We start from the raw sequence: 27,296 nt of genomic DNA, 5'->3' as shown, positions 1-27,296 counted from the left end.
TCATAATCGAATACTCAGGAAAAGCGGCTTTCACACATGCTTTCCACAGATTTTTGACTGCCTGCTCTGTGCCAGACACAGAGATAGCTTAACAAATAAAAACAATTTAGTCCACGTAATTTGTAAAGTCTTAGAAACAAGACAACAGCCATTGATGGGGGATGTCGAAGTAAATTTTGATATGCCAATCAGCCCAATAGTATGAAGGTCATTCGTAAGGGAAAAAAATTCCAAAGAGTTGATAACAACCCGGAGCAGTGCTTACACTATATTGTTAAATGAATAAGGCCAGATGTAAATGTATAATTTGAGACCAACCATAGTTAAGAAGGAACAACAGTACCAATTACGCATAGGGAAAAACCAAAACAGTAGGAGTACAGTTAGGTATGCGGGAGGCAGCAAGATGGCAGGTCAAATGTATCTTGTTGTCTGGGCCACACTTTGGCCGAGTGGCAGAACCGGCTGAGACACAGGTGGCGAGCAGAGGAGCTGGGGGAGGGGAGGTTCCTGGCCAAGCCTCTCATGGGGTTGAGGTGTGGTCCCAGGTAGGGTGAAGAGTCTGCCACAGGGGCGCCTGGGGGCTCAGTGGGTTAAGCTGCTGCCTTCGGCTCAGGGCATGATCCTGGGTTCCTGGGATCGAGCCCCGCATTGGGCTCCTTGCCCGGCGGGGAGCCTGCTTCTCCCTCTCCCTCTGCCTGCCTCTCTGCCGGCTTGTGTGTGCGCTTCTCTCTGACAAATAAATAAAATCTTTTAAAAAAAAAAGAGTCCACCACAATGTGGGCCAGCAGCAGATGGAAATTGCTCCCCCTCCATGGGTGGAAAGCAGCGCGGTATCAGGTAGAGAGGTTTAGCACAGATCCTTTCTGCAGTTAGGAGCTCTTTTCTGGGTCTAGAAATGTCCAGGATGTTGCCCGAGATCTGTTTGCCCTCTCCCCCGACCCACAGAAGCTGCCATCGCTGCTGAGTAAAGCTGTGTATACCAGCTTCTGTTGCTGCTTCCCTCAGTCCTGGTTCAACACGCACGAATTCAAATCGAGCATCTGTAACACGGTGAGCCTGTGGATTTCAGGTAAGAGGGGGCTGCTCTGGGGTCGGGGGGGGGTGCGATTCTGGAAACACACTCCTGCCTGAGCCTAGGGGTGTGGTTTGCCGTCACACCCTTCACTGAGGCCCTTGTCCCTTTCTCTTGTTGACATCAAAGAAGGGAAGATGTGCAGTTAGAGCCCCCAGGAGTACCAATTTCCTTGCTTCCACAAAAAGACAGTTCTGAGACATTCCTAGACCCCTCTTTGTGCCCGGTAATCTGCAGAAAGGAGGTTTCAGCAGAGCCTAGTTAGCCATGTGCTGTGGACTAATGGACCCAGAGCTCAGGAACCCAAGAAAGGATGCTGGTTGGAAGATCCCGCCCTTCCACTCCCAGGTGACCCCATGTGACCCAACTGTAGTCCCCTAGTCCCTGCCACACACAATGCCAAGCTAATGTTCGCTTTTAACTACTTGTCACTCCTGTTCCCTATTCCCCTCTTCTTTTTTTTTTTTTTATAAAGTTGTTTTTTTTTTTTTTAAGATTTTATTTATTTATTTGACAGAGAGAGATCACAAGTAGGCAGAGAGGCAGGCAGAGAGAGAGGAGGAAGCAGGCTCCCTGCTGAGCAGAGAGCCCGATGCGGGACTCGATCCCAGGACCCTGAGATCATGACCTGAGCCGAAGGCAGCGGCTTAACCCACTGAGCCACCCAGGCGCCCCTATTCCCCTCTTCTTGACTGAGCTATTTTCTAAGGTCATTAACACCTACTACCTATTAAGAAGTTCCCGTGTACTAAGTACTATCCCAAGTCAGCACTTCTTTCCTGCTGTCTTGGGGGTCTCCAGGTTCATTGCCACATTAGGATATTTGCTGGGAGAACTCACAGCCTCAGCATGTAGTTACATTCATGGCTAAGGTCATAGCAACTCCTAGGGGAAAAGACAGAGTCTGGAGGAATTCATGGGCAGGCTTCCTTCTGCTCCCTCCCTTCCCTGAAAAGTTAGGCAGCATGCGCTCATCCCTCTGCAAAAAAACGTAGTAGCGCATGTGATGTTTCTGCCCAGGGAAGCCTGCTAGAGACACATGACCCAAGGTCTATACTGGGGGCCGGTCATGTAGACACCTCTGTCTATCCTATACCAAAATGCCAGAAAACCAGGTGTTCCGCAGAAGCCTCATTGTTCTGTAGATAGCCTAGACCCAGTGAGCCATTCTGATCAGTTAGGGAAAAAATTGCACCCCAGCTATAGTGTTATAATTGACATATAAATTGTGTAAGTCTAAGATGCCCAAAGTGATGACTCGATGCAGGTACATGTTGGGGATGTTAACCATAATAAGGTTAGTGAACACATCCTTCACACACAATTACCGTTTTGTTGTTATGGCAAGAAAACTTAAGGTCTACTCTCGTAGCAGCACTCAAATATACAACACGGTACTTTTTTAAAATTTTATTTAAGTTTTATTATTTGAGAGAGAGAGAGCAAGAGAGAACGAGTGTGAGCATGAGCAAGGGGAGGGACAGAGGGACAAGCAGACTCTCTGCAGGGCTGGGAGTCTGATGCGGGGCTCGATCTCAGGACCCCAGGAACATGACCTGAGCCAAAGGCAGATGCCTAACCGGCTGAGCCACCCAGGCATCCCTACAACACGGTATTAGTAACTATAGTCATCACGCTTGTACATTAGATCCTGGAACTGGTTCCTCCCATAATGGGAAGTTTATGCCCTTTGACCAACATCCCTTCCTTTTCTCCGGCCCCAGCCCCTGGCAACCACCATTCATCTCTCTGCTTTTATGAGTTTGGTTTTTCAGGTTCCACCTGTAAGTGAGATCCTACAGTGTCTGTCCGCCTCTGTCTGCCTTATTTCACTTTAGCATAACGCCCTCAAGGGTCATCCATGCGGTCGCAGTGTCTGATTTTCCTTCTTTTGTTACGGCTGAATAATATTCCATCATGTAGCTCTACCCCTGTCTTTCTCCATTCATCCATTGATGGACACCCAGGTTGTTTCTCTGTCTTGGCTGTTGTGACTAATGCTGCAGTGAACGTGGCCCTACAGAGATCTCATGGAGACAGGGATTTCATTTCCTTTGGACATCTTGTACTCAGGAGTGGGATTCCTGAATTGTATGGTAGTTCAATTTTTAATTTTTTGAGGAGCTTCCCTACTGTTTGCCACAGTGGCGGTACCAATTTACATTCCTACGCAGGGTTCCTTGTCTCCTCTCTCCACATCCTTCCCCACTCTTGTTATCTCTTGTCTTTTTGATAATAGCCATTATAGCAAATGTGAGAACGACATCTCCTTGCGGTTTGGGTTTGCATTTCCCTGTTGATAAGTGATGCCGACTTCTTTTTCACGTACCTGGTGGCCATGTCTTCTTTGGAAAAATACCTGTTCAGGTATTTTTTAATTTGCCCATTTTTTAATCAGATGATGTGTTTGTTTGTTTGTTTTTTGCTATGGAGTCTATGAGTTCCTTATACACTTTGGATATTTAACTCCTTACCAGATTTATGGTTTGCAAAGGTTTTCTTCCATTCCAAATGTTGCTTTTTCCCTTTGTTGTTTCCTTTGCTGTGCAGAAGCTTTTTATCTGGATGGAGTCCCACTTGTTGATTTTTTGCTTTTGTTGCTTGTGCTTTTGGTGTCGTAACCAAAAAGTCATTGCCAAGATCAATGTTAGATTTCCCCCTCTATTTTCTCCCAGGAGTTTCATGGTTTCAGATCTCACATTTAAGTCCTTAATCCATTTCAAGTCGATTTTTGTAAGTGGTGTAAAAGAAGGGGGTTCAGTTTCATTGGTTGGCGTGTGGCTGTCCTCTTCTCCCAGCACCATTTATTGAAGAGACTGTCCTTTCCGCGTTGTATAGTCTTGGCCGCCTTATCAAATTTTAGTTGACCACATTTTATCTCTGGGCACTCAGTTCTGTTTCATTGATCCATGTGTCTGTTTTTTTGCCAGGACTGGACTATTTGATTTCTTAGCTTTGTAATATAGTTTAAAGTCAGAGAGCATGATGTCTGCGGCTTTGCTTACTTTCAAGATTGCTTTGGCTGTTCAGGGTCTTTTGTGGATCCGCACAAATTCTAGGATGGTTTTCTCTATTTCTGTGAAAAATACCATTGGAATTTTTTTTTTTAATTTGGTAGAGATTGCATTGAATCTATAGTGGCTTTGGGTAGTTTGGATATTTTCATAATTTTAATTCTTTTGATCCATGACATAGCATATCTGTTCATTGATTTGTATCTTCTTCAGTTTCTTTCATCGGTGTCTTACAGTTTTCAACGTATAGATTTTTCACGTCCTTAGTTAAATTTACTCCTAAGTAGTTTGCTGTTTTTGATGTTATTGTGAATGGGTTGTTTTCTTTCTTTTTTTTCACATAACTCATTGTCAGTGTATAGAATATAGAAACCCAACTGGCTTTTTTTTTTAATTTTTTTTTCCAACTGGCTTTTATTTGTTGATTTTGTATCATGACAATGTACTGAATTTGTTGATTAATTCTAACTTTTTTTGGTGGACTCTAGGTTTTTCTATACGCAACATCATGTCATCAGCAAACGGAGACAAATTTACTTCTTCCATTCTGAGTTGGATAGCATTTTTTTTTTCTTTCTTTCCTTTCTTTTCATCTTTGTTGTTGTTGTCATTGTTTTGTTTGGGTTTTGTGGGGGTTTTTTTGTTTTTTGTTTTTTTTTTGTTTTTGTTTTTGTTTTTGTCTAATTATTCTGGGTGGTGAGAGTGGATATCCTTGTCTCATTCCTGGTCTTAGAAGAAACACTTTTTCTTTCTCTTTTTTTTTTTTTTTATATATTTTTTTGTTTATTTGACAGAGAGCTAGAGAGAGAGCACAAGTAAGCAGAACGTCAGGGAGAGGGGGAGAGAGAGAAGCAGGCTCTCTGCTGAGCAGGGAGCCTAATATGGGGCTCGATCCCAAGACCCTGGAATCATGACCCGAGCTGAAGTCAGCCGCCCAACCAACTGAGCCACCCGGGCACCCCAGAAGAAACACTTTTTTCATCATTGAGTATGATATTAGCTGTGGGCTTATTCTATGTGGTCTTTATTACATTAAGTTATGTTCCCTTTGTATCCAAATGTGGAGAGTTTTTTCATGAAAGGATGTTGAATTGTGTCAAATGCTTTTCCTGCATCTACGGAGATGATCGGGTGATTTTTATCTTTCCTTTTATTAATATGGTGTATCACAGTGATTGATTTGTGGGTGTTGAACCATCTTTGCATCTCAGGGCTCAGTCCCACTTGATCATGGTGTACAGTCTTCCTAATGTGATCTTGAATTCTGTTCACTAATATTGTCTTGAGAATTTTTATGTCTATATTCACCAGGAATATTGGCCTGTAGTTCTCTTTTCTTGTAGTGTCCTTATCTAGCTTTGGTATCAGGGTAAAGCTGGCCTTGTAAGATGAGTTTGGAAGTGTTCCCTCCTCTTCAATGTTTTGAAAGAGTTTGAGAAAGATTGGAGTTCATTCTTTAAATATTTGGTAGAATTTGCCTGTGAAGCCATCTGGTCCTGAGCTGTTCTTTGTTTGGGAGGTTTTTTGATCACTGACTCCACCTCCTAACTCATCATTTGTCTGTTCAGATTTTATATTTCTTCATGATTTGGTCTTGGTAATTCGTACACTTCTAGAAATGTATCACTTCTTCTAGCTAGTTAGGGAAAATGGTATCATGTAAAGAAATGTTTACCAGCCAACTTGCACATGCTGGCCAAAGGCCAACCTCGCAAGCAAGATTTTTCAAGGATAGCCAGGACCTGCTAAGTCTCCCCCCCAACACACATCCATTTGATCCTCTTAATATATGCAAAATCAATGAGGTCCCGCAGCAAAAAATGGGGGCATAAGCATTCAGATCCAGGCTGTCCCACTGCACAGCTACGTCTTTGACCACTACACCATCTTTTTTTTTTTGAAGATTTTATTTACTGATTTGACAGAGAGAGAGAGAGAGATCACAAGTAGACATAGAGGCAGGCGGCGGGGTGGGGGGGAGCAGGTCCCCCACTGAGCAGAGAGCCCAATGCCAGCCTGATCCCAGGACCCAGAGATCATGACCTGAGCCAAAGGCAGAGGCCTAACCCACTGAGCCACCCAGGTGCCCCAACCACTATGCCATCTTGCCTCGCATTCTCTGACTCTTTTCTTTCTGTTCCTCCTTTTTTATTCTCCTTTTTTGTCCAAGGTTGTACTTCTTTCCCCTAATCCATCCTCAATAATAAACTTCCTGTCCCCTTACTTTGTCCAATGGAGACAGCATCTTTGCATAAGAGTTCAAGATTTCTCAAGCGATCCTTGGTCTTTTCCTTTCTAAACCAAAGAATGGAGGGAGACAGTGGAGCCCTTCTAATGTCTGAGGGTTCAGGTTCCAAGAAGCCAAGACTCTGAAACACATGGTTTGCTTACAAGAAAAGCATTAGGCCCATGAACATCACCATCAAATGTTTAGGGAGAGCCATTTCCGGTTAGCTAAATGTGATAATACGTTGAGCAAATACTAAGCTCCTCTCTGTCATGCGCTAGGTCCAGTGCTAAGCCCTCAAGGGGCAAAAGTGAGTAAGATCCAGGTCCTGCGCTCAGGGGGCTCAGAGTTCAGCGAGAGCAGAGAAGATAAGCAGGAAAAGGAATGATGACAATGCCTTCACATCTGTGCCGCACAGGGTCACATGTCCTGGTGTGATCCAGTCATCAGACCCATGCTCTTGGGGGGTCGGAGGGGTGGGGTAGGGCAAACCTAACCATTTCTTTTCCAGAAGAAGGCACCAAAGCCTCCCACAGAGGAAGTGACTCCCCCAAGACCACAGGGCCAGTGTAGGGCGAGGCTAATGCTAGAAGCTTCCCCCGCCCCAGGACCAGCAGGGGGGCAGGGGGTGGGGCTCTGTCTTCAGCTTTCTGCCTCCTTTCTCCTTTATGGAGGTTTTCCTGCTCATTCTTCGCTCCTTTAGGCATCTACCCTTGCCTACAGAGCTACAACAGCTGGAACTATTCAGAACTGGATCCAGAGAGATTCCGGAGAGAAAAATTAATTTTGCAGAGAAGACTGTTAAAGAGTAAGCTACCCCTCGTGCACCTAGGGCCCCCCACCCTCCCCCCGGCGCCCCTGCCGCACCAGCTGCCATCCAGCTGGGGCAGGATAGGGCCTTGGTATTTAAGTACTCAGGCCAGGTTACCTCTCACACTCCCCCACACTAGCCACCAAAATGACTGAAATGCTCATGCTTAGAAATTATAGTTAGACTCAGCGTAGCATCACAGCTGGGATGCAGGGGTGGGACTTGGTACTGTACCCAAGGACGCCAGGAACTGGGTGTCTGCTCTGGGCCAGGCTCCTTGCTGGCCTCCTTATCCTTTTACTTAATCCTCACAACAACCAACTCAAGGACACACTAAATCCATCTCACAGATAAGGAGAGTTAGAGTTCAGAGAAGTCAGTGGCGGGAGGCTTCCTTTCTTACTGATGCTACAGATGAGGAAAGGACTCTGTGCACCAGGCATGCACAGCCCGGTGGCGCAGTCTAGTGCGAAATTTAGGCCACACAGCCACGTCCCTAGTAGCCCCTTGGTCTACCTCCCTTAGGGAACGTGAGGCCGCTCAGCAGGACAGAGGGGCCTCCCAAGTGGAGGTACTGTCCACACCAGTACTGTCCACACCGTGGTCATCTTCCTGACCCTGGAGGGTCCACGGGCAGAGCCTAGAAGGATGAACCACGTCAGCATCTCTGGATGGGCACCCCTCCCCACCCCCCACCCCCCACCCCCCACCCCCGCCATGATCTTTGAGGGCTGTCCAGTTTGCGAAGCACTGGCCCAGGGCACAGGGAAGCCAGGCCTCGGAGAAAAGCATGACTGTACTTACTGGGTGGAAATGCTCCTACAACTACTTCCTCAGAACCCGGCAGTTTCAGGGCTGCTTTTCTAAGGATTCGCATTTACTGACCCGCTCAATACATCTGCTTTCCCAGGAACCACCAGGAAACACACAGAAGTTTCAAACTGAAAAAAAAAAAAAAAAAAAAAAAAATGTAAACTGTAAACTGTCTCCAACTTTAATGACCCTCCCTCAGGTTGATAGACTGTTACTTTTTTAAGTGTTTAATTCAACATTTACTCATTTTGATATTTCAGGGTTTTGAGTTTTTTGTTTTTCTTTTGAAGCCAGTACTTTTTTTTTTTCATATGAGTTGAGTGCTTGCCCTGGGTACTGGCCTCTGCTTACATTGTTTACTTTAATTGGTTCACCAGCCCTGCAAGGTAGTTGGTACTCAAACCTTTAACAGGATCAGAGGGGTTAGGTAACTTGCCCAAGGTCACACAGCAGAGGGAAGGACTGAGGGGCTCTGGTTTGCCTGAGGTTCATTGTCCTGCTGTTGCTGTGGCCTCCAGGGAGGGGGCCGTGTCAGAACTTGTGGTCTGCAGTGTCCTGTCGGGGACAAGAATGAAGCACATTCTTCTTTCTCTTCCCTAGAAAGAGAGTTCTCTTTGTTCACTTCTAAGAGATATGTCTCCCAGACATCTATCCAGTACAAGAAAGTTCCCTACCCTAAGGTGAGTAGAGGGGCACAGAACCAGACCCCTTGTATCCCCCAAAACTTCAGTGACTTCTAGTTGGTGCCACATCTCTGCACTCCCTGTCCATCATCTTGGGGAGGGGTCCTGGTGGTCCTCTAGATCTGTGCACGTGAGTAGAGCACCAGAGGGTCACCACAGAAATGCAGTGATTGGGGGGTGAAGGGGATGGAAGCAGTTTCTAAGCGTAGGCTCAGCTCAAAGTGTTTTCATAGCTTTTCCTATCTCTCCTCGCCATAAACCCGCACCTGGCTGTCCTATCTGATGTAGGAAAGAAGTTAGGATTCAAAGCTGCCTGCTTCCTTCTGAAACAATTCTTGAGACGTCTTTGGTGCAAAAAGGTGGTTTTATTAAAGTACAGGGACAGGACCTGTGGGCAGATAGAGGGGTCATGAGGAGTGGCCCCTGATATATTTTCAAATTGGGAGGGGGTTAGGGAGAGCATAAGTCTCCAAGGAATTTTGGAAGCAAGGTGTCCAGGACCTTGAAGGGGCTAGCTACCGTTGAAAAAATGTCATTTTAGTATCTAGTAAAACCTTAGTCGTGAGACCCTTTAGATGTATATTAGTGGGTATTAGGCTTGGGGGATGATTGCCAACATGTATCTTGGGGAACAGAGACAAAGGAAGTTTCCAAAGAATTTTTACATGTTAAAGTAGACTCACAGGATCCTGGGGTTTGGGTTAAGATTGCATTTTGCCCTTCCCAAAGTATTAACATTGAGGCAGCTGAGTTCCTAGAGGAAGGTCACTGCCGGTTTCAAGGACTCATCAGTGGGTTGTTCTCAGGGAATTTAATTTTTCTTCTGCCATTGTTTCCCGCATCACTCTCACACCGGCTTGCCCCTCTCTGCCCTGCCCTGTGGTGTTCCCTACTAAGTAGCTCCAGAACCATCGCACCCCTCCCCTCCCTTCCCCTCCCTTTCTCACAGTCCAGTTGGAGCCCCTTCACCATTGCAGTAAGTTCCTGGCTCCCTCAGGCTCCCCAGTATCCCTGCCATCTTTTCAAAATGCAGATCTAATTATGTCATACTGTCACCCCCTAGCCCCAGCCTACTCCTCCTCCCCTAAACACCCTCCCCCAGCCCAAATGAAAAATACCTCCCAAGCTTCACCTGGCCTCTGATCCCTCTTGTCCCCAAGTAAGCCCCCTCCCCTCACTGCCACCCACCCCTCTGGTAACAGGAAACCTGCCAAACACTCCCTAGCAAGACCTCCTTTTTCCAGAGGGCTGGAAAAAAAGTAAATGCCTGGGAAGGCCACGAATGAGGTCTGCTGCTGCCCGTGTTTGTAAGTAATACATCACTGGTACTTAGGCAAGGTCACTGGTTGACTATTGCCTTTGACCATCTTTGTAGTGTTGAGTAGTTGTGATACAGACTTTACAGCCTACAAAGCTGAAAATATTTATGTTCCAGCTGTTTGCAGAAGGAGCCCACTCATCCTTCTACCTCAGCCAAATCCCTCAGGGTCTGTAGTCTCCACTCTGGTCCACATTCTTGTTCTACCGCTCAGAGCCCCCTCCTCCCGAGCGAGGGAATTACTGAGTCATCCACTGATCGTGGTTGTCCCTCCCCACTAATCTTTAAGCTGTAGACCGACGTCCTCATTTCTAATATCCTGTAAGTAGCCTGTGAAGCTTGATTCACTGTCAGACCAGCTTTGCCCTTAGTCTGGTGCCAAGTTGGGGCTGTTTCCACCCTTCAACGGTCACCAACACGGTGTTTAGAATGGGTGAAAGGTGTGCCTTTTCTTTTGTAAAGTGGGATAGAGGCTATCGCTGACACCCGCACATGGTCAGGATGACCGCTTTCAGAAAACGGGAGGTGAGGACACTTGGGGATCTGGAAATGGATGTTCTTCTAACTGGCCACACCAGTATTCCTTGGAAAGTCTCTGTGTCCCCACAGGGGCTGAAGGTGTCGGGTTAAAATCCTGCTCTCTGTTCTGAAGAGAAGATTCACGGCAGCCACCGTACTCTTCAGTTTTGACTGGGGGAGACACTTTATTGATTATATAAAAATCTAATAGAAAAGGGAAATCTGTGCATTGGTGAGGGCAGTAAAGGAGAAGACAAAGGTCGATCAAATCGGACACTTCAGACATCCAGCCTCTCACTGGCTAGGGCTGCCCTGTGGCGACAGCCAGGCTGGAGTCCCCAGGAAAGGCCTGGACGGAGCATCCTCCCCTCGGTGAGAATTCCAACTGACCGTGCCCATAAGGGCTGTATTTATAGGGCACATGGGGGTCTGAAGTTAAACATTGTTTGCCTAGGGGCAGTTTGGAAAGCTGCATTTCTATGTTACGTCTTTACGTCTCCTGGGAACCTGGGTTAGAGATGCTGGCCTCCCCTCCTGGATTCCGATCCAGGGGCCCGGCCCTGCCTGGAGCTGGAGGGTCTTGGTGTCCAGACCAGAAGGGCCAGTTGTGACCTGGAGGTCAGCTAATGTCAATGAATCGGGCTCCCAAGGTCACTCATGCAGCACGAGTCTCACAGACAACATGCAGGACACATCACAGAAACCTCCACACAATACACTCTCCCAGCCCTCACCTTCCTACCCGGATCTTACCCTCACCATCCGCCAGCCCCTGATGCCTGTGGAGGAAGGGCCCTGCCGCACTTGGGTCTGGACCTCGTCCCCTGTGGGCACAACCCCCTCTTTCATCATCTTTTCCCACTGTTGACTGGCTCCCATCACCCAACACTCCTGCTCTGGCACCTCTTGCCTTTGCCTCTGCACCCCCATTTCCTGCCACCCTTCCCACCAGGCTTTCTCAAAAGCCTCATCTGTACCCACAGATCCCGTTTTCAGTGCGTCCTGTTAGCTGCTCCTGCCTCTGTGGTTCCAGCCCTGATCTGCTTACCACTCTAGTCCCCGTCTCGCGGTCTCGTGGTTGGCTGCTCCCACCTTCAGGAGACTTTTTTTCTCTTGGCTTCTATGTTGCCAGTTTTGCGAGTGCCTGCCTTCCTGTCCATCAGTCTGTCCTCCCCTTCCCCTCTACCTATTCTTCCCAGGTGGTCTCATGTAGTCCTCTTTTTTTTTTTTTTTAATTTAATTTTTTTTTTCATCTAGTCCTCTTGATGTGGTTTTGGACTATAGGTGAGGTTCAGTGGGGTGAGATCCAGAGCCCATGACCAAGAAAAAATTCTTAATACTTCTTTGGTGCAAAATGGTGGTTTTATTAAAGCGCAGATACCAGGACCCAAGGGCAGAAAGCGGCTGGGGGCAAGGGGAGGCGCCCTTTTGAGGAAGGGCCCATTATATGCTTGGGACTTTGCGAGTTGGGGGAACTAAGGAAAAGGGAGGTTTCAAAAGAATTTTCATACGCTGAAGAGGACCTACCATATAATAGAGGCTTTGCCATTGTCGAGTTAAGGTCCTTTACCCCTCTAGCAAGGCATTAACAAGATACTTGGGGGATTCCTGGAAGACTGTCCCACAAAAGCCACCCAGGAGTGGGGGTGGGGTTCCTGTAGGGTGTCAGCTCATGCTTTGTCTTCAGCTAGACTTCTGCTGGCTCCTTGTCTGGCTTTCTACGCCAGTGACACTCAGATCTCCCTCCCTGCCCTGGTGTATCCACAACTGCCCCCGGGGCCTCAAGGGGAGGTGGGGAGCTCAATGATGCAGGTTTGGGAATATAGGTAAGGCTCAGTGGGGTGGGGTTTGGAGCCTCCAGCCAAGAAAGAATTCTCAAGAGGTCTTCGAAGCAAGGGGACAGGACCCCAGGGCAGAAAGAGCTGCCCTGGAGGTGTGAGGAGCAATTGGTTTTCTACTGTGGGGTTGGGGCACGTAAGGCTAGGGGAGGTTTTCCAAAGAACTTTCCTGTGCTGAAATGGCCCTACCAGATACTGGAGGCTTTGGCATTGTCAAATTAAAGTTGTTTTCCCCTCTGGCAAGGCATTAACGATAAGATAGTTGAAAGTTTCCTGGAAGAATGTCACGCGTGTCCCTCCCAGGCGTGTGGGGGAGGGGTGGTTTGCAGGGTGTCAACCTCATGCTTTGCCTTCAGCCAGCAGCCATCTGCTCCCTCGTCATCAACAAGGCAGCTGGGAGGCCACGGATTCCCAGCACCCAGGTCTGGCTGAGGGCAGTGGCCTCTTCCCGGGCTCCTCCCTTTTACGCTTGACCCCAGACCCGTCTGTACACACGGATGAGAACAACCTTTCACAGACACACACCGGACCAGACTATTCTCTGCTTAAAAGCTCCAGCGCCTTCTCCAGTGCACTTGGAATCAATCCAGATGCCTTAGCCCTGCAGAATCCGGCCACCACCCCTCTCCCCAGACTCCTCACATCCTTTCACTCCCTTGGCGCCAGACATCAGCACGCCAGACTTCCTTCTGCCTCTTGGACACTCCAGGCCTCTGTCCGGTTGGGCCTGTGCACTGTGACCTTGGCCTGGAATGGGCTTGCTTCTCAGAGTTCCTAGGGAATGGCTGGCTCCTTCTTGTCCTTCAGATCCCAAGTGCACTGACATCACGCCAGCGAGGCGGGTCCTGACCGCCCCCCTACTCTTACCATCATGTAGCCATTGACTGCCCTGTAGGGTGCTTCTCGTAGGCAGCTCTTCCCCTGGGGGACTTACGGGTTGTTTAGTGTCTGGCTCTATCAGGATGTCAACTCCAGGAGGACAGGGCCCTTTTTCTCACTGTTCTATCTCCAGCTCCTAGGACAGACCTAGCACAGACACTCAACACGTACCTCTTGACCTCATGCATGGGGCCATCTGTGTGAAGTCTTGGTCCTGCACTCAGCATATGAGGGTGGTCTCCTTACAAGTGTCCGTCCCCAAGAAGTGGGGACAAAGAGGGCACTGCAGAGGGCTAGCTGTAGCTCGGAGACCAAGATCACAATATCATTTAACGTTTCTGCACTGCCTGTCACCACCGTGCAAAACAAAATGTAGTTTCTTTGTACTGAAATAACATAAAATCCCCCCTGAGAGTTATTTCAGAAACCCAGCTAAAGATTCAGTTTTCTGCCCCCGAAATAGAAATAATCAAAAGCTTTCCAACTGTGAAATCCGCTGAAGTCTTACTGGGTGAACCAGGATGGACTGGTGGAATTCCATGGTGAGGACAGAGCTCTCTCTTATTTTTAGCAGACTCACTTTCTCATCTGCTCACAGAAATAGCTGTCTGTGTTTAAAATATGTTTTTCAATGGCAACAATCTGTCTAAGAGTCTGCAATTCTAAGCTGCTTTAAGTCTGACCTGTGATCTGTCCCTTTCTTATCTAGTGTTGGGGGGTTCTGCCGAGTGGGAATGACAAAGCTTCTAATGGTATATCGGGCTTCTGTTACGAGGCTCGGCTATAAATATGAGCTTCTGCCTTTTAGAGGCGGGGTCATTCATTTAACAAATATTAGAGAAGATCGGCAAAGACAGTCTTTAGAAGGAACAGTCATTGTCAGATTTCTTACCTGCAATCAATGGGATCACCTCCAGGAAGAAACGTATTCAAGGAAAATGGTGGCGCACTGCTCCCCAGGGAGGGCCAGCTCGTTAGTTTCAGAGGCCATGCCATGGAGAACGATGCCCAAGCCGTCCCATCTCTGCCAAGGGACGCTGCTGGGCCCCGACCAGTGTTCCTGGGGAGTGGGAGCTCCAAGCTCCACTCTGCTTTCCTGTCAGCAGTCATCCCAGAACTGGAGTCTGCATGGCGCTGTCTCATCCCTTTGCTCATTTATACCTCAAAGGGTCAGGCAGGTGTGGTGCATCTGAAGGGTAGACTGTAGGTGAAATGTCTGCATCCCAGCCACAGAAGCAGCTAGGGGAGCAGAGTAAGTCTTTCACCTCGGGGCCTGGATCTTGTGTATATGGAGAAGGAAGGGCACACATGTGACAGGTAACATCACCAGAAAGAGCACTTTGAGCTAAGAACCAAAGATGAGGAGTCAGCCATTAAAAGAATGAATGGAAGAACCTTCCAGAAAAAAGGGAACAGATGTGCAAAGGCCCTGAGGTGAGAAATAAAAACAAACAAAAGAAAAAAACTTGAGATATTCAAGGAACAGAGAGAAGGCCAACAATACTGTCACTAGCCCTTGTAGGAAAGGGGCAGGAGTTGAGGCTGGGGAAGTAGCAGGGACCAGGTCCTGTACAGCTGGGAGGGTCATAGTAAGGAATATGGATATAATTTTAGCGCTACAGGAATCCATTAAAACAGGGAGATGACACCCTCCGATTTATATTTTTACAAGATCACACTTGTCTTCTGAATATGGAGAATGTAACAGAAGGGGACAGACAACCAGTTAGGCTTTTGTGGTTGTCTCAGGAAGAGAAAGTGACAGCAGGTGGTAAGAGTGAAGACTTGAAGTGTGTTTTGGAGCCAGATCTTTCAACAGGTGCAAACCCATTGGTTCTGGGAATGGGGAGGAGGGGCAGGGAAGGAAAGGAAGGAGCCAAGGAGGATTCCCTGGGGTGTTGCTTAGGCATCTGAATGGTGCCCTTTTACTCAGAGAAGAGGGGAGATTAGGGAAGGTTACCAAGAGTTCAGCTTTGAACTTACCTTTAACATACATGTGAGAAGTATGGACGCAGATATCACCTAGGTAGTTAAGTCTATAAGACTAGGCTTTGGAGGGGAGGTCTGGATTAAAGAACGGACAGGTCCTACTGAAGTCGTCTATATCAGTGACAAAATATGGGAGCTAGGAGTGAAAGACCCCCATGGAGCCGTAGGTGAAGACAGGAAAACAGACCACTTGGTTCTGGAAGATCTAAATTTCCCTCCAGGTGATGCTACCTCTCAGTTGTACAGCTTTCAGCAAAACCGAGCCTCTCTGTTCTTAAAAAATGAACATCACGACTGATACTCATTCTTGCAGATTGTGTCCAACGACAGGAAATGCCCAGGATTTTTCAGTCGGGTCCTATCGGAATGTCTGCTCACTGTAACCGGTTTTCCCGAGTTACAGGGCATGGGTACAGTAACGGTCATTAATTGGAATGACCCCAATTTCTCCAGCTCATGCCCATACCTGCTAATACCAGATCTGCAAAGCCCACTGCCCTCCCATATACTTCTGGGCAGCCCCAGATTGAATCCCACATTGGCTCAAAACCCGGCTCCCTGGCCACCCTGTTCCATCACAGCTGAGCCCTCGGCACAGAGGATCTGAATAGCAGGGTGAGCACGTGGGGCAGAAGGGTTCCCTCTCCTCTGGGCCGTGGTGGGGAGGGGATCCCAGAGTGGTCTCAGCTTACCCCCCACCCACACAATAGTCGCCTTGCCTCACAGCTCGGACCTGGTCATTGGTCACAACCCAAGAGACTAAATGGGGAAGTGTCCACTCTAGGCCTTCCAACACCCTTGCAGGCAGGTAATTATTATCTTTATTTGAAAAAGGAAGCTGTAGACTCAAGAGGTGAACGACTTAGCCCAGACCACGCACCTGACCTCTACCAACGTGGGGACCGCCCCACTGCCTCTCCAACAGACTTACACCTAGGATTAGAGTCTGTTGAAGTGCATTTATTCTCTGCTGGACTACAGATCTCTGAAGGCTGTTAGCAGGGAGCTGCGATGCTTCCTCGAGCTGGGAGCATTTTCTCTCTCGCACATCCCAGGACCCATTTCTACTCTCTAAAAAATCAGTAGCCGTTGGAGAGCTGGCTGCATGGATACGGGAAGTCCTTGCAGCATGCCTCCCATTCAAATACCGTGTTTCTATAAAAGCGAAGTGGCTGTTGCGGCTGGTGGACTGCTTGTCTGCCACGTGGTGGGCCATCTGTTCAACATCGCCCAATGCTTCCTCCTCCTCAAAGACAGAAAAGAAGTGTCTTCTCTCCTTGGAAGCCCTCCAGCTCCCCCCAAGACAGAATCCTGAGCGTTCCCCCACCCTGGCTTCCGATGATACTCTGCTCGTACGGCTGTGGCAGACTGTTTGTTGTCCCCCAATATTGGAGAGTGCTGGCTGCCATCTTGGACCCTAAGAACAAGGCTCCTGTCTTAGGAATGTGGTAACCACGAGCTGGGAGAAATCAGAGTCCCTAAGGATTTGTCACCGCCGAAATACCGTATTAGCCCCGCAGTGCCTACCTTCAGAATGTTCTGTGGGAGGGAAATTTCTACCTAGTTTGAACCAGTGTCATTTTGAGTCTGTCACTCACCCAACCCAAACTTACATCACCTCTCTAAGAAATAGGTGAGACTTCCCACCCATCAGCGTAACTGTCTTATTTCCTGCTCTCTCCTGTGGCTCAACGGGGAGCTCCTCTGGGCAGAGCCCAGGTTCCAGGGTGCGCCCAGTGGCAGACCCAGCGGTAGCTGCTCAGTGAAATGTCTCCTGAGGGAGGTGGGGTGTGGGAGTGTGTAAGCATTGGCAGCAGTGCTCACACAACACTTCCCGTGAGCTTTGCACGCACGTGCTGACTTCATCCTCCTAGGGACCCAGGGGGAAACCAAGACCACCAAGAGGTTCAGGGACTTGTCCAAGATTAGCAGCTACTTTGAGGGACAGGGGCTGGGATGGGCGCCCCGGCCTGCTCCATCCCCAGGACGTGCGTTTTCCACATCAGCCACCTCTTAGCCATGCTCCCAGGTTGGAGGGCTGAGTACTGGTCTCCCTCCACGTGTTCTGTCTCTGAGAACAATGAGATGTGTCTAGGAAATTTCATATGCTCTGTATTCCTCTCAGAACCAGTTTTATGAAATTTTTTCTCCCCCCCCCTCCCCTGGAGTCTCCTGGTCTAAGTTCAACCACTGAGAAAGACTCTTCGGCCAAGAAGAATTCAGCAGATACACCCCAAACCCAGAATGCCACAAAAGGTACATTAACTACCTAAAAAGGAAATGTAGGTGTTTGACATAGTTATGATCTCCCAAGACCTAGGTGCTTGGGTTTGTTCAAACATAGTTTACCACCCTAGTTTACACCTGTAGTTCTAGCCTGGGGCCTCGGCACCAAGTAGTATCTGAGGAGAGGACAATTATTTTTCAGGGGGCGCCTGGGTGGCTCAGTCTGTTGAGCATCTGCCTTCAGCTCAGGTCATGATCCCAGAGCCCTGGGATCGAGACCCCTGTCGGGCTCCCTGCTCTGCGGGGAGCCTACCTCTCCCTCTGCCTCTGCCTCCCTCTCTCTCTGTCTCTCATGAATAGGTAAATTAATAAGCTCTTAAAAAAATTATTTTTCAGTTCAACAAGCACAGATTAAGTTCCACTTTGATGATGAGTTTAGCACAGTGCTAATATCTGTGGGAAGAGAGGTTGTTAGCAATGGAAGAAGAAAACCTAAGACATGATTACTGCCCCCTCCACCCCCCACCCCTTCTGCCCTCCACGGTGCCTTCAGAAACCAGCAGTTATTGAGGTAGGAACTGATTTGTGTCCAGGTGTTAATTTATGAAGGAGACTGAGTGACTACACAGAGGCCGATGCCTTTGAAATAAAAGTTCGCAACTCACGGTTCTGCTAGAAACAGGCCTGGTGCACCACACAGGGCCATGGGGGAAACACCTGGGTCCATCAGGAGGCAGAATGGAGCAAGGGGAAGGCATAGGCCATGGCCTTTACCAGAATTTCTTTACAAAAGATAAGGCATGTAAGGGCAACAGGTTAGGGTTAGCTAGCTGGAGTGTTTCTGTGGGGCTTTGGGGCATAGGGGCCGTCCCTAGTTATCTGGCACCTGGTGTCTGGGTGAATTAGGGCATGGGGGAAAAAACCTGCTGTTTTATGTGAGAGTTAGAGAAGTAGGTGGCCCAGACACAGGGGAGACATGAACAACTTTGGCCATGAGTTTTGCCCTGTAACTACAGGATGCCAGGTAGACAAATACAGAACCTGAGGGAACAAAGAACAGGAACTCCTAAATAATCATTCTAGACAATTACGTACATGTCATCATTATTCCAAAAAAATTAAACAATCCTTTTTCTTGATGGAGAAATGAAGGCTCAGAGTATGTGAATTATATTTCAATCAAGCTGTTATTAAAACAACAACAACAGGGGCGCCTGGGTGGCTCAGTGAGTTGAGCCTCTGCCTTCAGCTCAAGTCATAATCCCAGGGTTTTGGGATTGAGCCCCACATGGGGCTCTCTGCTCAGCAGGGAGCCTGCTTCCCCTCAATCTCTCTCTCTCTCTCTGCCTGCCTCTCTGCCTACTTGTGATCTGTGTCTGTCAAATAAATAAATACATAAAACATTTAAAAACAAACAAACAAACAAACAAAACAAACAAACAAAAAAAACCCCAACAACAGCTACAACTGGGGAACTACCCTTGAGAGATATAGCCAGATTTCAAACAGAGGTAAATATTTGTAGGAGACTTTCCAAAACATAAACATGCATTGACTCTTGAACAACACAGGGGTTAGGGATTCTGATCCCACCACTCAGCCAAAAATTCATGTATAACTTTTGACTCCCCCCAGCAAAACCTTAACTGCTAATAGCTTAGTGTTAACTAGAAGCCTCACCAACCCCATAAACAGTTGGTAAACACATATTTTGTATGTTATATGTAGGATAGACTGTGTTCTTACCATAATGTAAGCTAGCAGAAAGAAAATGCTATTAAGGAAATCATAAGGATGGCGCCTGGGTGGCTCAGTCAGTTAAGCATTCGACTCTCAATCTCAGCTCAGGTCTTAATCTCAGGGTCATGAGTTCAAGCCCCATGTCTGGCTCCATGCTGAATGTGGCATCTACTTAAAAACAAAAACAAAGGCCAATTATATATTCAGTTCATGAAGACCCATGAGTCAAAGAGGAAGATGTAAGGGCCCATTTAGCCAGAGTAATTCCATCCAGTTAAACAGTGATTTTGTTGTTTATGCAGTAAAACTTAAACTGACCCTGTCCCCTCTCAGGGAACTTACTTAAAAGCAAGTCCAGGAAACCAGTCCCAGGTAACAAAGCCCAAATATAAGGGCGGGTCAGGTCAGGTGGAGATAACAGCCCAAATGCAGGGACGCAGGGATGAGTCAGGTCAGGTGGAGACATCCAATCAGTGGAGTATGCCTACTGTCTCCTTAGCTACCAAGGAGTGTGGGCCCCACCTTTTGGGCCCCAATTCTGACCAAGGTGATAGGCTAGTTCAAATAGCTACTATGAGGTGAATTGTAGTTCAATTGGCCACCTGTATGTGACCTAGCATGACTGTGCAGCTTTCTCTGTGTGTTACAATCTCATTGGCCACCTGTGTGTGGCCAGGCCCAACCACATGGCCTTTGCTCTATAAAAGTTAGTCTGTGAGGCAGGGCAGGGTCACCCTCTCTGTAAGGGGTGGTCCCGACCGGTCTGTTTGACGGTCGGTTTGATTCTTGATGCTTGGTGCGAAATAAAGCTTTGCTTGACCTTCGCTTTCTATCAGTCTCGCTCCTTTGACCATGGACCCATTATTGGGGGACCCAATATTGGGGACCCAACAGTCTCAGGGTCCTGGGATCAAGTCCTGCATTGGGCTCTCTGCTCACACTCTCTCTGACTCTCTGCCTACTTGTGATCTCTCTCTCTGTCAAATAAATAAATAAAATCTTAAAAAAAAAAAAACAACAACCCTCTTCATCAGTGTGGTTTGGTGAACTTCCAGGTTGCTGGGCACATCAGCAGGCTGGGAATGTGGTTACACTCTGAGGACGGCGTGGACCTTCCACTTCCATACCTTGCCCTATGTATCTCTTCTATCTTTCTGAGCTGCCCATTTTCTAAAAGATTTTATTATTTGAGAGAGAGAGTGAGTGAGCGAACACAAACGGGGAGTGGCAGAGGGCGAGGGAGAAGCAGACTCCCCGTGGGGCAGGGAGCTGGACATGGGGCTTGATCCCAGGACCCCAGGATCATGACCTGAGCCAAAGGCAGGTGTTTAACCGACTGAGCCACCACCCAGGCACCCCTCTGAGCTTCATTTTTTATAATAAATCAGTGATAGTAAATACAGCACTTTCCTGATTCTGTGAGTCATAGTGAATTATCAAACTTGAGAGTGGGCCATAGGAACCCCCAAATTTGTAATAGACTGGATAGAACTATGGGTTACTGGGCATCCCATTTGAGACTGGTGCCAAAAGTGGAGACGGTTTTGTCAGATCGAGTTTTTTAACTTGTATGATCTGAGGCTAACTCAGATTTGGTAGATTTGGAACTAAACTGAACGGAGACCCAATTTATATCAGAGAATTGGAGAACTGGTGTAGAACCACACATGTGGTATCAGAAAAGCACACAAATTAGTAATTTATCTTTTTAAAAAATTTGTAAGTTAAAATTCAATTAATTAACATACAATATATTATTAGTTTCAGAGGTAGAGGTCAGTGATCCATCAGTCTTATATAATACCCTGTACTCCTTATATCATGTGCCCTCCTTCATGTCCATCACCAAGTTACCACATCCCCCCACCCCTCTTCCCTCCAGCAACGCTCAGTTTGTTTCCTATATTAAGAGTCTCTTATGGTTTGTCTCCTTCCCTGATGACTTCTTGTTTTATTTTTTCCTCTCTTCCCCTATGATCCTGTTTTGTTTCTTCAATTCCACATATGAGTGAAATCACATGATAATTGTTTTTCTCTGATAGACTTATTTCCCTTAGCACAATACCTTCTAGTTCCATCCACATTGTTGCAAATGGCAAGATTTCATTTTTTTTGATGGCTGAGTAGTATTTCATAGTGTGTGTGTGTGTGTGTGTGTGTGTGTGTGTGTGTATACACACACCACACCTTCTTTATCCATTCATCTGTTGATGGACATCTGGGCTCTTTACATAGTTTGGCTATTATGGACACTGCTGCTATAAACATTGGGGTGCAGGTACCCCTTTTGTATCTTTGGGGTAAATACTCAGTAGTGCAATTGCTGGGTCATAGTGTAGCTCTATTTTCAACTTTCTGAGGAACCTCCGTACTGTTTTCCAGAGTGGCTGCACCAGCCTGCATTCCCATCAACAGTGTGAGAGGGTTCTCCTTTCTCTGCATCCTCTCCAACATCTGTTGTTTCCTGACTTGTTAATTTTAGCCATTCTGACTGGTGTGAGATGATATTTCAATGTGGCTTTGTTTTGTATTTCCCTGATGCCGAGTGATGTGGAGCATTTTTTCATGTGTCTCTTGGCCACTTGGATGTTGTCTTTGGAGAAATGTCAGTTCATGTCTTCCGCCCATTTCTTGATTGGATTACTTGCTCTTTGGGTGTTGAGTTTGATAAGTTCTTTATATATATTGGATACTAGCCCTTCATCTAATAGGACATTTGCAATTATATTCTCCCATTCTGTCAGTTGTCTTTTGGTTTTGTCTGCTATTTCTTTTGCTGTGCCAAAGATTTTGATCTTGATGAAGTCCCACTGGTTCATTTTTGCCTTTGTTTCCCTTGCCTTTGGAAATGTGTCTAGCAAGAAGTTGCTATGGGCAAAGTCACAGAGGTTGCTGCCTGTGTTCTCTTCTAGGACTTTGATGGATTTGCTCTCTCACATTTAGGTCTTTCATCCATTTGAGTCTATTTTTGTGCATGCTGTAAGGAAATGGCCCACTTTCATTCTTCTGCATGTGGCTGTCCAATTTTCCCAACACCATGTGTTGGAAACTTTTTTTCCATTGGGTATTCTTTCCTGCTGTGTTGAAGACAAATTGGATTTCTGTTGGTCTGTCTTCAAGTTCATTGTCTCTTTCCTCTGTCACCTCAGTTCTGCTATTGATCCCACCCAGTGGATTTTTTTTTTCAATTGTTTTATTTTTCAGTTGTAAAATTTCTATTCGGTTCCCTGTCATAGCTTCTTTTTCCCTACTGAGACTTACTATTTTTTTTTAATTTGTTTCAAAGTGTTCACCCTTACTTCTTACAACATTGTTATAATGAATGATTTACAGTCTTCATCTGATGGTTTCAACAGTGCCCCTTCACCTTTGTTTTTGAAGATAGTTTGCTGGGTACAGAAGTCTACCTCCATGCTTTGATGATTTCATTCTATTGTGTTCTGCCTTCTCTTGTTACTATTGAGAACTCTGCAGTCATTCTGATTGTTATCCCTTTATTAGATGATCTGTTGTTTCTCTCGGCCCATCTTTGAGATAGTTTATTCACCCTTTTCCACTGAAAAGTCATAATTTTGTGCAAGAGTTGGATCTTTTATCCTCAACACTCTTCATGATCCTGCTTAGCATTTATTTATTTGTTTGTTTGTTTGTTTGTTTTGAGTACATTCTTCACGCAACATGGGGCTTGAATTCATGGCCCTGAGATCAAGAGTCGCATGGTCTTCTTACTAAGCCAGCTAGGTGTACCTCTGCATAGCACTTTTGAGGCCATCAAACCTCTCCTTCCTTATTCTGTGGCCACTTGTAGAGAATTCTATGCACAGCCTTGAGTTGGTCTTACCCTTATTATTGCATGCTTTTTTTTCCCTCACTCAACTGTGAGTTCCTTGAAGATAGTCTACTTCCAGCACCGAGCACAGGTCTAACACATAGTAGATGTTCAGTGGATGTTTACTGGATGGATGGATAGATGGAGGGACAGATAAGTAGAAGGACAAATGTGTGACCACAGGTGTATATCTGGCTAAAATGCAAGTGAAATTGCATGAATTTACCTGAGCTACTTCTTCTAGCACCTCCCAATGATCTGAATACACGCAGGCATTTTCACACTAATCGGAAGCTGAGATCTGTGATACGTGCTTTCCCATTATTGCTGAAAAGCTCCAATGAGCCCTTTCCTGTTAACATTGTATTGACAGAGCATCCTGGTCAGACTCTGGTCTTGAGGAAAGCTGCAAAACTAGTCAAGAGGATATCAGAAGCAAGAGAATGTGAGAACATGCTTCCCAAGCAGGTGAGCACATGATTGGAAATTTAATAGTGGAGATGATTTAAGAGGGGCTGGGAGATCTGGTGAGAAAAGCCGGCTCTGTGAAGATGTCAGGGTAAGAACTGGGGTATTTTTTTTTAGTTTTTTTTTTTCAAGATTTTATTTATTTATTTGAGAGTGAGAGAGAGAGCATGAGAGGAGAGAGGTCAGCAGGAGAAGCAGACTCCCTGCCAAGCAGGGAGCCTGATGCGGGACTCAGTACCAGGACTCCAGGATCATGACCCGAGTCGAAGGCAGTCACCCAACCAACTGAGCCACCCAGATGCCCCGAGAACTGGGGTTTCTGATTATAGACTAAGGTGATACAGTCAAGAAATCTCCTAAGGGTGATTCCTCGGGGAGGTAGGTACTAGTTAGTTGAGTGAGCATTTCATCTGGATTTCTCCAGGGATTTAAGTTACCCGCTTGGAATTCAGGAGCCTTGGTGTAATGAAAAGAGAGCACTGAGCCTCAGTTTCCTACTCGAGAAAATGGGGACGATAATTCCTAGGTCCTGGTGTTCTTATGAGGTTTACCTAAGGTAGTAATGATAATTAATAAGTAATGATCATTTACTATATATCAGATATTAAACTAAACCTATATGTGCAGTATATTTTATTTTCCTGTCTCAGTTCTCTGGGATAATTAGTCCTGCTCTTCTTTAGCTTATTAGTGAGGGAAGTGATGCTCAGAGTATTATCCAAATTCGCAAAGCAAATAAGTGATAAAGCCAAGACTTGCAGGCAAACCTGTCTGACTCTGAGCTTGAGGTTTTCATCTCTGAGCTTTGCCACTAGCAAAGTCCCCAGAACTTGAAAGGTCCTGGGTTAATATGTGTTCTCTCCTCTTCTCCTCCCCACCCCTAATTCCCCAAAAACCTCTGCGGACGGTAGTTTACATCAATGGCACCTTCTGAGTTCTTGAACTTTCTTCATTTCTCCATAGTTTACCTCTGCCTCTTTCCCCTCAGCATTTAGGAGTGAAATTTTGAGAAGTAGCAGGACATGCTGGGAAAGACAGTCATGGTTTCAAATCCCAGTGCTGCATCTCATCAACTGTGTTACTTAAGCAGGTTGTTTAACTTTTCTGACCTTATTCTGTAAAATGGGGGAAATAGGGACACATGGGTGGCTCAGTCAGTGAAGCATTTGTCTTTGGCTCAGGATCTCAGGGTCCTGGGACTGAGCCGCACATCAGGCTCCCAGCTCCTCTGCGAGTCTGCTTCTCCCTCCGCCCCTCCCCCCTGCTCTTCCATGCCAGACCCTATGCCTCCTACACAGAGGCAAAGGTTATTTTTCCATATATCCTTGTAGAAATGGCTGACGGATGTCAAGGGATATAAACACTTTTTTAAATACACAAACTGTAATAGAATATACATGATTTTGCACTTTCGTTTTTCAACCTAACACATTATAGCTAATGCTTACTGAGTGCGTAGTGTATACCAAACATTATTCTAAACCCATCATATATATTAACTCATTTAATCCTCCCATAACCCTATGAAAAATTTCATTTTAATGTACAATTTAGTGGCTTTTTAATTTCTTCACAAGGTTGTACAATCATCACCACTATCTAATTCTAGAACATTTTTATTGCCCCCCCCCAAAAGAAACTGTATACTCATTAGCAGTCATTTCCTAGTCAACTCTCCTCCAAGCTTCTGCAACCACCAATCTACTTTTCTATCTGTAGAGATCTGCCTACTCTGGACATGTCATATAAGTGGAATCATACAATATGTGGTCCTCTGTGACAGATTTCTTTCACTCAGCATTATGTTTTCAAGGTTTGTCCATTAATGGCATCTATCCATACTTCATTTCTTTTTTTTTACTTAATAACATTCCATATATGAATAATCCACATTTTTAAAAAATATTTTATTTATTTATTTATTGTTACAGAAAGAGACAGTGAGAGAGGGAACAGAAGGAGAGGGAGAGAGAGAGATAGAAGCAGGCCTCCCGCTGAGCAGGGAGCCCTATGTGGGGCTCCATCCCACGACCCAGGGATCATGATCTGAGCTGAAGGCAGATGCTTAATGACTGAGCCACCAAGGCGCCTCCACATGTTGTTTATCCACTCACCAGTTGATGGACATTGGGGTCTTTTCTATCTTTTGGATCTTAGTGAACATTCACGTACAAGTTTGTGGGTGCACGTAGGTTTTCTGTTCTCTTGGGTACATAGCCGGCAGTCGCGTCGTTGGGCCACGGGGTAACTGTGTGTCTCACTTTTGGAGGAAATGCCAAGCTTGTTCACACAGCAAATGCACCATTTTTTAAAAAAGATTTTATTTATTTATTTGACAGAGATTACAAGCAGGCAGAGAGGCAGAGCAGAGAGGGAGAGGGGGAAGCAGGCTCCCCGCTGAGCAGAGAGCCTGATGCGGGGCTCAATCCCAGGACCCTGAGATCATGACCTGAGCCAAAGGCAGTGGCTTAACCCACCCAGGCACCCCAGCAAATGCATTATTTTACACTCTCACCATCAACGTGTGAGGGGTTTGTTTTCTCCATACCCTTGCCAATACTTCTTTTCCATTCTTTCATGACCATTATCCCAGTTGGCATCAAGATGTATTTCACTGTGGTTTGACTTCCACTTCCCTACTGGCTAGTGAGTGATACTGATCATCTTTTCATGTGTTTATTGGCAGTTGTATATCTTCCTTGGAGAAATGTTTATTCCAATCTATTGCCTTTTTTTTTTTAAGATTTTATTTGATGAGAGAGACCTAGTGAGAGAGGGAGCACAAACATGGGGAGTGGGAGAGGGAGAAGGAGATGCAGGCTCCTCGCCAAGCAGAGAGCCCCATGTGGGGCTGGATCCCGGGACCCCAGAGATCATGACCTGAGCTGAAGGCAGACGCCTAACGACTGAGCCACCCAGGCACCCCTATTACCCATTTTTAGATCAAGTTGATTGAGCCAGAATTTTAACTTGAGCAGTCTGACTCCAGATCCTATGCTCTAAATCAGACTCTGTTCTGACTTCAGTGTATCTTGGGTAATGTTCCGTGTGAGAGCACCTGGAGATGCATCACACGCTGTTTTCATGTTTAAACCTGTGTTCCATAGTTCATTAACCATTTCTGAGCAGCAGACATTTGGGTGCTTCCAGTCTTTGCTGTTATAAATACTACTGCCTCGAACATCTTAGTGTTTGTGTGTTTCTTGGCTCACATGAACAAATACACGTGTAGGAAACATTCCTAGAAGTGGAATTGCTAAATCAAAGTACATCTTAATTTGCTCTCCAGTGAAGTTGTGCCAATTTATATTCCCACCAGCAGCATGCAAGAGATCTTCCATGTACCGTTGCCAGTGTCATGCATTATCAAATTTTTTGTTGCTATTCTCATGAGGGGGAAATGGTACTTTTTATTATTTCACTATTAATGCTTTAATTATGAGAGAAGTTAAGTCTTTTTTTAAAAAAGATTTTGTTTATTAATTAGAGAGAGAGAGAGAAAGCACAAGTGAGGAAGGTGGGGAAGGGATCCCGTGGGGCTCAATCCCAGGACCCTGAGATCGTGACCTGAACTAAAGGCAACATTAACCAACTGAGCTACCCTTCTACTTATTTATATATATAAATATATATATATATATATATATATACTTATTTATATAAGTATATATATTTATATATAAGTATATATATATTTATATATATAAATTATATATATACTTATATATATAAATAAATAGACGGTGGCTTTATATATATTTATATTATATATTTATTTTATTTATATTTATATATTTATATATAGATTTATATATATAAATATATATATTTATATATATAAGTATATATTTATGTAAGTATATATAT

The 27,296-nt window shown here is 46.0% G+C and overlaps 1 protein-coding gene across 3 annotated transcripts in view; it reads left to right on the top strand.

Annotated features, from left to right (window-relative positions):
* FAM227A (family with sequence similarity 227 member A) overlaps positions 1-27,296 on the top strand; it is a 79,202-nt gene that overhangs the window by 23,757 nt on the left and 28,149 nt on the right. For all 3 annotated transcript variants that reach the window (XM_032836674.1, XM_032836673.1, XM_032836672.1), the window contains 5 exons: positions 949-1,072; positions 7,020-7,124; positions 8,541-8,620; positions 17,335-17,422; positions 23,335-23,429. In XM_032836674.1, coding sequence (XP_032692565.1) covers positions 949-1,072; positions 7,020-7,124; positions 8,541-8,620; positions 17,335-17,422; positions 23,335-23,429 — 492 coding nt within the window. The remainder of the gene's footprint in view (positions 1-948; positions 1,073-7,019; positions 7,125-8,540; positions 8,621-17,334; positions 17,423-23,334; positions 23,430-27,296) is intronic.

The sequence above is a fragment of the Lontra canadensis genome, unplaced genomic scaffold, assembly GCF_010015895.1.
Source record: "Lontra canadensis isolate GAN:19392208 unplaced genomic scaffold, GSC_riverotter_1.0 scaffold93, whole genome shotgun sequence".
NCBI lineage: Eukaryota > Metazoa > Chordata > Mammalia > Carnivora > Mustelidae > Lontra > Lontra canadensis.
This window is presented reverse-complemented; position numbering and strand designations above follow the sequence as displayed.